Below are 13,449 nucleotides of genomic sequence, written 5' to 3'. Positions count from 1 at the left end.
GCTAACTGGCCATGGTTTTTTTGCGTTCTGTTTCTCCCCATTTTGAATAAATGAGTTACATTAGGGTATTTTCCAAGCTAATGTAATCATCCCCACATCCGCAGTATGGTTCAAGTGTAGACTATTCCAATCGTACAGCCCCACCTTTTCCCCATCCTGGTGCAAGTACCCAATAAACCAGAACCTATTTGTCTCACACCAGGCTTTGTGCTAAACACTCATTTGGATTTGACTTTGGCTACACTAATTTGCACATTATTGCTCATGCAATAATCCAATGATTATTACCTCCAATGTCCTATTTTGTTACATGATTCCTAGCTCCTCTTATTAAACATGCAGAATGTGTTTCCTTGTCTGCCTATATTATTGGCATCTAGATGAATCATGACTAGATCCTGCCCCTTCCACTATAATTCCTTTCCAGCCATGAGCAGATTACCTAGCAATGGACAGGAGACATAGCCCTTTGGACTCTTGCTCTTCAGAGTGCAGTGACAAGCGCCCTCATTTTATATAGAATCCCCAGTGTGGAAACAAGCCATTCGACCCAACAGGTCCACACCAAGCCTCCAAAGAGCATCCCACCCAGATCCATCCCCCTACTTTATCCCTGTAACCCTGCATTTCCCATGGCTAATATACCTAATCTACATATCCCTGAACACTATGTGTGATTTAGCATGGCCAATCCAATTAACTTGCATATCTTTGGACTGTATATCGTTATACTGTCTCCAATACACTTCTTACTTTCTTGCCTATTGGAATGGTTTCTTCTATCATAGTTCCATGGTCAGTTAACTTATCCACTCGGCAACCACCACTCTAATCCAAACAAGCTGAAAGAATCTTCAATGCATGAGCGTCCTGTCTTCCTACTCTGTGCATTCTCTTGCCTGCCTCCCCTGTAATCACACACACCTGACCCTGACCACAAACTGAATTAGAAAACACTATATTGTTACTGTCTCATGCAGCAATAAAGCACCCAGGTAGCTTTCCCCTACCCTTCTGTGTCACAGTGTCTGCAGGTTGGCCTCTAGTCAATCTCTGAGCCAAAGTTCCCACAGCTATAGACATTTACTACAAACGTATTTGCCCTGGATCGCACCAGTGTCCAGGACCTTCTGGATTCCGTAATTGCAACACATCACCTGTCCTTCTACCTTTACTTTGTCTTAACTAATTATCTAATTATGTACTTAATTAATTGTTGAATTAAATTAATGCCTCTTCACTTATTATATTTAATTACTTAACTTAAACCATAATAATGCAATAAACCTTACTGGTAAGAGTAAAATAAATAATGGAATTATTACTTTTCAGTTCCCTCTGTTACTATATCTTAATTAATTATAAGCACTCAAAATTTTAATTTTTCTTTCCGAAACCAGCAATCTAGACAGTACCTGACAGTAGTTACTCAGCAACAAATCAACTTACAACTTCCCTGCTCATCACTGTTTGATTTTTCTTTTCCAAACCAGTGCCCTTCTGAGGTTGCATTAGTCAGATTCAATCTCCTAACTTGCTACTGTCTTTAAGGTAAGTGCTGGGCCCTGGGGCTAGATCTCAATTTATTCTCTCCCTGGTTCTGCTGACTCCATTCCATATCTGCGTCTTTTCTCGATGCTGCCTTTCTTTCTTATCTTTCTTTCTAATAAAATAATATTTTCTTCTTTTTATTTTATCAGTTACAATTGTTTAATAATTATTTACTCAAATTGATGCTTTAGTATAATATTTGGTATTGAGTCACTCATTCTTGTTACATCATGTGAGATACCGCAGAGACTCGTGTCTTACAGGACTTTACCAGGCAAAGAAATACTTTTATAGTTAATAAATAAAAATTCAAAAATTCAAAAATTCCAAAATTTGTCTTTAATTTGAAAAAAAATAGTCAGTCCAAATGGAACAACTGAAGAATTTAATCAGTGTTCTGTACTTACCCTAACTTCTTGACGTTTATCTTTTCGATCATGAATCAATTTCCAATGCTCTTCTTCCACATGTGTCTTCCTTTTAACAGCTATATCAAGGTCTTCCTTTAATTTAGAAATGAAGTTTTCAGCATTGTTTTGCTTGAACTCTGATGCATCTAGCATTGGTCTTAAAAGAACAGAAACACAAATAAGAATTAAAACCGTATTTCCTAGAATGGGTTACAGCACAGAAAGTGGTGATTTTGCCAAGATGTTGGACCTTAGTAGTTTCACAACCAGTGGGTCAGAGTGAAGAACTTTAGTCCTACCATACTGAGTCAAGATTGATAGCAGACAATAAAGTAACTAATAAGAGAAAGAGGCTCAATTAACCATAGACAAGCCCAGAAGATGAGTATATGAGACAAGGCTAAAGGATTTATGTCAAACAAAAGTGCCAAATTGTTGATACTGTTTGGCCTCCTCCTAATCATCAGATAATGTGATGGAAACCTCCAGTTCCATTGAGTATCCCTTATTTACCAACAGCCTAATCAATAATGATGATCTTGATTCTGACAATACTAGCCACCTTCTGACCTTTACATAACCAGTGTTTAGACTTGGACGTAAGAGCTGAAATCTAGGGAAGAGGTAATAGGAGCTGCTGACAATATCAAGTCAGCATCTAACTGGCAAGTGCGCAAAGGAGCTCAAGCATAACTGAAGTCATTGGGGGTCAATCGAAAAATTATTGTCTGATCGGACACAAAAGAAAATTATCATAACTGTTGGATGCCAATTATTGCAGGCGAGGATGACGTTCTGAAAATAATTAAAGGTAATTTCTTTCATTGTTTCAGCAATAACCTTTCTTCTAATTTAATGTTGTGAATTTGCTATTTACTAACGATCTTAAATTGTTAAGTGCAAATCATAACTCCTCTGGTAATGCAGCAGCTAAAGCCAGCTTACAACAGTACCTGGAAAACATTCAGGCTTGAGCTAACAAACAGAAGCCAACTTACATTCTACTTTGTGCAAGGAAATGACTATCTCCGTCAAGACAACTCCCAACCATCTTTTCTTGTCATTCACTGGGATCTGTATCAATATTCTGGGACTTAGCATTGTCCAGAAGCTTATACATAAAGCCATATCAACGCAGTGGCAATAAGAACATGACTGAGGTTCTGATGAGTGATTGTACAAGGATCACATCTAAAATGTGATGGACTACTCGTCTGATGGATACAGATGCAATGATACTTGAAATGTTTTACATAATTCAGAACAAAACAATCTGCTGCTTGATCAGCTTTGCACTTGATATATATCCTTTCCAATACAATCATACTTGAAAAAGCAAGGTTGAAACCGATAGAAAAAGAACTGCCTTAAAAACTTTCCTGACAGATTCAGAGAAATCCCGACATGCTTTTAATCCCACACAATAGAAACTTAAATGTGGACGGGACGATGGTTGTGATGCTGACTCAACATCAATTTTTAAGTGTTGACATCCTGCATACAAGCAAACATGCCTCCCACTGTTTGAGAAACTTTCCACAAAGCTTCTACAACGCACACAACTTAAAAAATGAATCGAAGACAGATATTAGCTGTTTTACAGAAATTTGTTCTGCAAACAAACTATCTATGGAATAAAACATTTTTGAATGAATATTGATCATTAAATGCAGCAGTTTAATTTAAATTGAATGTATTGATGAAAAACTAAGAATAATTTTCTATTCCTGCAATTTATTTGGGAGATTAAGAATTAGCACAAGTTTCCTTTTTTTTGGACATTGACAGAATGAAAAAAAATAACATTACAATAATGAAATAATCAATCAGAACTTGATAATTTCTTACCGCAAATCCAGAATGCTATTTTTGTATTTTTCAATCTCATTCAATAACCGAGTTTTTAAGCTTTGCTTCTGAAGAAATGTTTCCCGTATAGCCTCATTCTGCTTGAGGGTATCATTAAGCTGATTGAAGTTGTCCAAATATTCTTTCTGCAATAAAGAAACAAAAATTATCAGCATTAAAATATTGGCATAATAAGCAACACAACATCCTTGCCTGACAGATGGAGACTTTTTTATGATCCAATACTTAGAAATGAGATGTAGCACAATCTACCTTTATATATAAAGTGCTGGACTGTTCTGATATTTTAAGGGAAGAACTAGGCTCTTCTTCATTGCTGAAAACAAAAGTGAAAGTGAGCTTGGCAGGGCCAGCACAAAAGTACTAAATGCCCAAGTGAACCTTCAGCCTTGAGCCCAGCCTCTCGCCAAAACTAACTTTTGAAAATGAATATTGTGCATTAGTGTGAATAAAAATTCTGTATTCATAATTACAAATATACTTTCCATGACAAAGGAAACTAGTGCAGGTTCATAGTTCCTTGAAAGTAGAGTACCAGGTAGATAGGATGGTGAAGAACGCATTTGGCACGCTTGCCTTAATTGGTCAGTGCATTGAGTATAGGAGTTGGGAGGTCACGCTGAGGCTGTACAGGACATTGGTTAGGCCACTTTTGGAATACTGCATTCATTTCTGGCCTCCCTGCTATAGAAAGAATGTTGTGAAACTTGACAGGATTCAGAAAAGATTAACAAGGAAGTTGAGTGGGTTTGGAGGGTTTGAGCTACAGGGAGAAGCTGAATAGGCTTGGAACTATTTTCCCTGGAGCATCAGAGGCTGAGCAATAACATTATTGAAGTTTACAAAATAATGAGGAGCATAGGTAGGGTGAATAGCCAAGATCTTTTCCCCAGGATAGCGTAGTCCAAAACTACAGGGCATAGGTTTAAGGTGAGAGGGTAAAGATTAAAACTTAGTAGAGCTGCAGTTCACCCCACAATGAAAATCAAATACTGATATGATGATCAATGATTTGTGTACAGTCTTTTATTGTTTGCTGCTTCCATCTCTCATCTGTTGGAACCATGTGTTAATCAGATCCTGTCTGGCCTGCAGAGTCTAACACACAGTTGAACTCTGTGGTGCACAAGGAGAGCTCCTTCATCTCTAAGGTCTTTGTCCTTCTCCTTAGAAGGCAGCACCTGTTGCCCCAGTTTCTCGGCATTTATCACATCACCTCGCTGCCTGCTCAAATGGGAGACTGAACATGGAGATAAGAGCCCATGGGATCCAACTAAGTTTGGCAAATTGGATACAGAATTGGCTGACTGGCAAAAAGCAGAGGGTGATGGTTGAAGGGTATTTTTATGACTGGAAGGCTGTGTCCAAAGGGATTCCGCACAGATTGGTGTTGGGACCATTGCTGTTTGTGGTATATTTATATAAATGATTTAGAATAGAATGTAGAATGTTGATCAGTAAGTTTGCAGATGAGAGAAAAATTGGTAGGAAGGAAAAGTGTGGAGGAAAGCTTTAGATTATAAGAGGATATAGATGGATTGCTTAGATGGGCTGATCAGTGGCAAATGGAATTCAATCTAATAGGTGTGAGGTGATGCACTTAGGCAGAACAAACAAGGCAAGGGAATACATGATGAACCACAAGACTCTGGGAAGCACCAAGCACTGAGGTGTGCATGTCCATTAATTCTTAAGGTCAGAAGTCACACAACACATTATAGTGTAACAGGTTTATTTGAAATCACAAACTTTCAGAGCACTACTCCTCTGTGCCTGTGTTCTTCCTTCCACTTCACCTGACGAAGGAGTAGGTTTCGGAGCACTACTCCTTCATGACTTCTGTGATTTCTGACTTCATCCACTCCAGTGCAACACCAGCTCTTAAGGTAGCAGAGCAGGTAGATCAAATGGTTAAGAATACATATGGAATAAAGGTGAGGAAAGGAGTTGAAGAACAGGGAGCTGTAAAAAACATTAGTTCAGCCTCAGCTACAATACCGTGTGCAGTTCTAGAATCCACATTATAGGAGGGATGTGATTGCCTAGGGAGTGTGCAGAGGAGATTTATCCACTTGTTGCCTGAGCTGGAAAGTTTAAGTTAAGGACAGAGATTGAATAGACTGGGATTGTTTTCCTTAGAGGAGATTGAGGGGAGCCAAGATTGAGATATAATATAATATGAGGGGCATAGACGCTGTAGACTGGATGATCTACCATGTGGACAGATCAATGACAGAGTCTATAGATTTCAGGTGAGGAGCAGGACATTTAGAGAGGATGCAAAGAATTTTTTTTTCACCCAGAGGGTGTAGGCATCTGGAACTCAGTGCTGCCTATCAGGACGGTAGAGGCAGAAACCCTCATAACAGAATAAGTATTTAAATATACACTTGCGCTGCCAAGGCATATAAGGCAATGGGTCAATGCTGGAAAATGGGATTAAAATAATTAATAGCTTGACTGTTGCAGACTCGATGGGCCAAAGGGTCTTTTCTGTGCTGTAAACTCCAGAACACTGCACCCTTGGAGGTATTGCAAGTGGAGGGATGCTTTTGGCCAGCATTTCCCTCCTTTTCAGTCATTGCTGCTAAATTATGCATCATTGAGATTCCAATGTTGGATTTGTAAGCACCAACAACATGATTTTGGACCGGCATTTGAAGCTTAATTACATTCACTGCGCACGTGTTGTAAATGAGCAAAGGAAGTTAAGAGTCAGTGATTTCACTTCATGATCTTAGGGACTATGGATTTTTGTGACACACTTTTCATTCATTAGATTAAATGGTTGAGACAGAGCAAATAATTAATGTAAACCACATTAGTGTTAAAAATGTTTAATATTTTGGTCTTTCTAAATCTAAGAGGCCAGTCTTTGGAGTCAAAAGGTCTTTCCATCTCAGAGATGGTGGAGGTGGTGATTTCATGAAACTAATGGCTGCAGAAGTGTAAAATACGAATTATTCTACTTCTGTAGAAGTAGACCAGTGTTGGGGCTCTTGCCGTTTGTGGTATATTTATATAAATGATTTAGAACTGAATGTAGAATGTTGATCAGTAAGTTTGTGGATAATATTTGTTGCAAAACTTTGAAAACAAGATTAATGAATAAGTCTTTCAGAAAATTTATATTTATGTTGATTGCATGATATATTTTGAGTTATCACTTATGCATGTATATATGTGATTAAATGGCTATCATTGCATTGCCAATAAGAATCTTGGTATGTAATACCAGAAAATCCATCAATGAGCACTTCTCACAGTATTAGGCCTGCCTTATTCACTGACTTGGGAGAGTTTACAATTCAGGAAAAATAGTGTCAAAGTTCGAACAAGTTAAAATCTAACCTGGACTATAGTTTTCTAAATCTTCACTACATGCTGAGATTAGAGCAGAAAGATCAGATTCCATAGTGTAGGCTTTCATGGTCTGCACTAAAATTTGTGTAACATGACCAATTATAGGGAGAATGAGACAAGGCAGTCAGAAAGAATTTAACCAGCCTGATCTTGGTTATTCTCAAAGCTGTCTCAGTATGGATGAAAAGGAAAATCTGAAAGTGTGATAAATTGAGATTTAAAACAAGAAAAGTTTGAAATGTATGTATCAGTAGCATCTGTAAATAAAGAAAATGTTAACTTGTGAATAGGCGTCTTCATCGGAACTAAAGAACTGAAAAATAACCAAACTTCTCAGTGGTATTGAAAAGGATGAGATAGAAACCAGGCATACTTTTAAAGCAGAACGGATGACTTGCAAACTAAAGATCAGAACATAGCAGCATTCTCCTCAGCCTCATGCCACTTGACAGGGCAGAGTCAATGGAGGCAGCGATCCAATTTAAAGATGCTCATCCAAGGAGGTGGTGGCAGAGTAGGCAATGCCTACTTTTTTCATTTCTTTCTCTTTTTTGTTTTTTAGTTCTTTTTATTTACCTTCTAGAGACAGTTTAGTCATGGAGGCAGGGGGAGAGTGAGCCCTTGTGGGGAAGGCCTGGCATGGAGCGACTGCAGGCCCATGGCTTCGGAAAAGACTGCAATGTTTGACTTGTAACTTTTTTTTTATTTTTCTACTTTATAGTAAGAATAACTGTAGTGATTAACGTTTTAATTTTTTTCTTTATTTTTCTATCTTTATACCCAAGATATTGTACCTAACGGTGCTGGGAATGATGACATTGTACACTTTTCGTTGTACTCTTGTACCCTTGTACCTAAGTGCATGTGACAAGAAAAACCTAAGTCTAAATTCCAAGGAGATGAGATCCCCAACACTGGGTTTAGAGGCAAAGGATCAGCTTTCTCAACATATCTGGGTAGTAGTGTTCAGAGTTAGTGGCATTAAAAGTGGAGCATTGCTACCATCCTCCACATTCCTCCCCTTATTGAGCTCCAAAACTTCCATGTGATTTTTTTCCTCACCCACACCAGAACAGACATTGGTTGGTATTTTAAACTGGTGGTACCCTGTGAAATGACAGGGAACTGTAACATGTCTGGAACACATTGAGATCCACAACACCATCATGTAAAAACTCGCTAATTGGCCAGAGAGCACAGAAACAAGGTCTTAATGTTGTAGTTCAGTTAAATGGAAAAACTAGTTGCGGATCTCAATGTGTTCCAGACATGTTACAGTTTCCTGTCATTTCACAGGGTACTACCAGTTTAGAATACCAACCAATGTCTGTTCTGGTCCTATTATGTATCAAACAAGCTGGGCACTTTTCTGCAACTGAGTCTTCCTTCTACCCAATTATAATGAGATTAAACAAACCAGTATCACAACACTGCATCAGAAAAGGAAGCGAATTGTGAGCAATTTGGGAGAAATTAGTGAATGGGTACTAATTCCTTAAGAAAATTGCTTATCACTCACTTCTATTAGTAGAACTGAATTTGTGAATCATCAAGCAGCTCTCCAGGACTGTAGGCAAAATCTAGTTTGACACTGAGACAGTACTACATTGTCAGAGACTCTAGCTTTCAGATGAAATGTTAAACAGACCAGCCCATATGTCTGCACTTAAAAGAACCTGTTGGACTGGATTTTCTAATGGCCAGACAGCCATTCTTCCAATGTAGATAAGAGCTGCTCATGAAGACCCTGTAGAATCACAGAAGACTGGAGGAATTGCCCAGGAAATTTAATCTTTCACTGGGAAATTCCTCTACACTTGGAACCCTCTAAAAGTCTCTTTTTAACTCTGAGAAAGCAGAGAGTTGTGATGATATTAAGTAAATATTTAGTCAGGAAACCTTAGATTATTCAATACATAGTTGAATAGTTGAACTCCCTTCCTCCAGTCCACACCCAACACCCCATGCATCCCCCATTCCCCTGCTGTCAAATGGGCCAGACCCTGTCTTCCTCCACTCTGCATCAACTATCACGTTCCCCCACTCTGCCGCTGAAACCCCTTCCCCCAACTCCACACATGACCCTTTCCTTCCCACCACACTGCACCTGACCTTTCCTGCCTCTCGTGCCCCCACTCCACATCCAAACCCACTTAGCCCACTGTCGGATACAACTTCCATTTCCCCACAATTCCCCAACCCAGTTGGCACTCTACTTACCTAGCACCCTAACCCCTAAAAATTTGCCATTCTATTCCCAAATGCCCTACCCCTTACACAGCTGACACCTAATTTAGATGAAACAGAGCTTACCTGGCATCCCACCCTCCCAACATTCTGACATTACACATTATTTGAAAGGGAGCTGTCAACTGGCTGTCTCTGTCTGGACCTGACATGCCATAATACAGCATCTGAATGCGGTGAAGAGATTGTGGTTTGCCTTCCCCTGTCTGTTCTGCACTGTGAAAGAACTATCAGAATGGAAGTACTGCTCCACATTTCTGAAGGAGCCTTGATCAGAATCTTCAGTATTGAGCGAACAGCTACTCTTCAACAATTCTTCAAAATATACACTGGATAGTTAGCTCACTGTTGATTGTGGAACATTGCCTTCTACAAAATGGCTGTTGCTTTTACTAGTACAACAACAGTGACTGCATTTCCAATATAATTTACTGGCAATTAATTAAATGTTTTGGGATATTCTGAGACAGTAAAAGGCACTACATAAATGTATGTCCCTTATATTTGCTTCTGAATTTGTGCTCAGTAGTATCTACTAAACGATTTTAGTTTTTCATTTTCCACTGCTGCCACTGGTAGAAACAAAATATTAGAAAGAAAAAAAGAGCTGCACAAAGTTAAACATTAAATATCCCAGAGGGGTTTCAGAGCTGTGATCTAGCTTTTAATATTAAATCAGGGATTTCAGTTTCTAAAGCTTCAATCTCATGGAGTGGGACACTATCTGATTCTAGCCGTGTTGTAAAATCAGTCCAGATGTCAATTATTTACTACTTATTAAGTAATCAGGAGTCAGTTCTGAGGAAGGGTCACTTGACCCGAAACGTTAACCCTGATTTCTCTCCACAGATACTGCCCGACCTGCTGAGCTTTTCTAGCAATTTCTGTTTTTGTTGTTGAATTAAGATGTTTGCTGTTGGTCTTTATTGAATAATGTTACAGTGAGTCAGTGCATTGAGTACAGGAGTTAGGAGGTCATGATGTAGACAGGATGTAGACAGGATGGTGAAGAACACATTTGGCATGCTTGCCTTAATTGGTCTGTGCATTGAGTATAGGAGTTGGGAGGTCATGCTGAGGCTGTACAGGACATTGGTTAGGCCACTTTTGGAATACTGCGTTCAATTCTGATCTCCCTGCTATCGGAAGGATGTTGTGAAACTTGAAAGTGTTCAGAGAAGATTTACAAGGATGTTACCAGGGTTGGAGGGTTTCTGCTATTGGAAGAGGCTGAATAGGCTTGGGTTATTTTCCCCGGAGCATCAGAGGCTAGGGGATTACTTTATAGAAGTTTATAAAATCATGAGGGGCATAGATTGGGTGAAAAGCCAAGGTCTTTTCCCCAGGGTAGCGGAGTCCAAAGCTAGAAGGCATAGGTTTAAGGTGAGAGGGGAAAGATTTAAAAGGGACTTAAAGGGCAACTTCTTCACACAGAGGGTGGTGCGTGTATGGAATGAGCTGCTGGAGGAAGTGGTGGAGACAGGTGTAATTACAACATTTAAAAGGTGTCTAACTGGATCCAGAATAGGAAGTGTTGAGAGGGGTATGGGCCAAATGCTGGCAAATGGGACTAGATTACTTTAGGTATTTGGTCAGCATGGGCAAGTTGGACCGAAGGGTCTGTTTCCAAGTTCTACAGCTCTATGACTCTTTAAGTCTGATAATGGTTGAACTGTTCAGGAATGGTTGGGGTTGAGGAAGTTGATTTCAAGGAAGTGAAGCCTCATAATGTGGTCCCTTTCATTCTAACAATTTAGTATGGTGGATGGGTTCTCCTCCTTTCATCCTCCATCTCTTCCTGCACCATTTCTCAAGATGACCTTGGATCTTAGGAGGAAATGGCTAGCTTTCAGAGTTGCAGGATTGCAGATGACTCTGCATACCATTGCAAACATAAACACCAACTCAAGTGTATTACTCCAGATTATCTCACATTAGGAGAATCATCCTCATCCTGGTTTGAAGCTACCTCATTTTTGAAACAAAGGCTGCAAAGGCACTGCTGCTTACTCACTGTAAACTAGGAATGGAAACGCCCTCCATCCCCCACTCCCACCACCGCCACCACAAGAGGCTTTCTGGGTCGGGCCTTCTGAAGAGCCACTGCTTTTTCTATTCTTTAATGGGAAGTGAGTGCCACAGGCCTGGCCAGTATTTGTTGCTCATACACAATTGCCCTCGAGAAGGAGTTGAGTCATTTTCTTGAATCACTATAGTCTTGCTGTCGTAGAGACATCAATTTTCTTCCCCACTCTGCCACTGAATATCCAGCTTACCTTGCAGAACAAATGACACAGCAAATTCTGCCCCCTTATCCTTTTTATATTCATTCAGTGGAAGTGGGCACCACTGGTTAGGCCAGCATTTATTATCAATGCCTAATTGCCCAGGAGAAGGTGGTGGTGATCTGCATTCTCAAATATCTGCAGTCCTTAGGATGTAGGGACCAAAATAGATAAAATTAGCTGTGGTCCTATTGAATGATATAGCTGTTCTGTCCTTAGCAAGAGAGAGAGAGAGAGGGACAGCAGTTGGCGGTTTAACTTAGGGTCACCATGACTCAGGCAAGGGAGAGATTGAAAATGACAGTTCTTTGTGGTAACCTTAGCCAATGTGGGAATTGAATCCATGCTAATGCCATTACTCTGCAACACAAACCAGCCATCCAGCCCACTGAGCTAACCAATACACTAAGAGGGTATAGGGACACCCACAGTGCTATTGGAAAGGGAATTCCAGGATTCTGACCCAGTTACAGTAAAGGAACAGCAAATAGTTGAAAATCATCATGCTGTGTAACTTGAAGGAGAACTTGCAATTGGTGGTGTTCCCATACATCTTATGCCCTTTTCCTTCTAGATATTAGGAAGTATATGTTTGGTAGGTATTATCGAAGGAGCCATGGTGAGTTACTGCAGTGCAATTTGTGAATTGTACATTGATGCCAACATGCATCAGTGTGAAGGCAGTCATTGTTTCAAGTGGTGGATGTGGTGCCAATTAAATCAGCTGCTTGTCTTGGGTGGTGAGTCTCTTGCGTGTTGTTGGAGCTGTACTTATCCAAGCAAGTGCTGAATATTCCACCACACTCCTGACTTGTTTCTTGGAAATGGAGGGCAGCCTTTAAGGAAGTAGAAGTTAGCTACACGAGACAGAATTTGAAGCCTCTGACCTGTGCTTGCAGCCACTTTATTTATATGGCAAATCCACTTCAGTTTCTGAGTCATTGGTAAACCCCAGGATGTTGATAGTGTGGGATTCAGCAATGGCAATGGCATTAAACGTCAATGGAAGATGCTCAAATTCTTTCCTGTTAGAGATGGTCATTCCCTGGCACTTGTGTGGTGTGAATGTTACCTGTCACTAATCAGTCTGAGCGTCGACATTGTCCAGGTCTTGCTGTATATGGTTACAGGACTGGTTTAGTATCGGATGAGTTACGAATGGTGTTGAACAGTGTTCAATGTGTTCAATCATCAGTGAACGTTTCCACTTCTGATTACGTGATAGAGGGATAAAGTCCGAAAGCGTGCACTGATGCTCTAGCTACATATGGTAATCTAATTTTTGCCCTGAAGTTACAAAAATCAGCAATTAATTCTCTGCCTATTTTGCTTTGTTCACTCTAAATTATGTGCAAGTACTTCATCTTCACTCCACAACTAGAAATTGCATTTTTCTCATAAGGCTGCAGTCACAAATGATATTACTGATTAGTCGTTTTAAAAAAAGATACTTTTGTGTTTGGTTGAAACAATTGTAAAGGATTTGACAAAGCTATATCTTGGACTGAACATCATTCATGTAATGATGCCATCTACTGAGCACTGTGGCAAGTGGCATGCATATGTAGGTCCATCAAAGATAGTAGGAACTGCAGATGCTGGAGAATCCGAGACAACAAGGTGCAGGGCTGGATGAACACAGCAGGCCAAGCAGCATCATAGGAGCAGAGAGGCTGACGTTTCGGGCCTAGACCCTTCATCAGAAAAGGGGGAGGGGAAGGGGG

General features: G+C 39.9%; 1 protein-coding gene across 1 annotated transcript in view; it reads right to left on the bottom strand.

The window, feature by feature from the left end:
* LOC109931136 (coiled-coil domain-containing protein 178) overlaps nucleotides 1-13,449 on the bottom strand; it is a 332,555-nt gene that overhangs the window by 190,804 nt on the left and 128,302 nt on the right. Inside the window, exons 15-16 of the mRNA XM_048596128.1 lie at nucleotides 3,810-3,955; nucleotides 1,959-2,118 (exon numbers count right to left, since the gene is read on the bottom strand). Coding sequence (XP_048452085.1) covers nucleotides 1,959-2,118; nucleotides 3,810-3,955 — 306 coding nt within the window. The remainder of the gene's footprint in view (nucleotides 1-1,958; nucleotides 2,119-3,809; nucleotides 3,956-13,449) is intronic.

This window comes from Rhincodon typus, chromosome 4, assembly GCF_021869965.1.
Source record: "Rhincodon typus isolate 14 chromosome 4, sRhiTyp1.1, whole genome shotgun sequence".
NCBI lineage: Eukaryota > Metazoa > Chordata > Chondrichthyes > Orectolobiformes > Rhincodontidae > Rhincodon > Rhincodon typus.
This window is presented reverse-complemented; position numbering and strand designations above follow the sequence as displayed.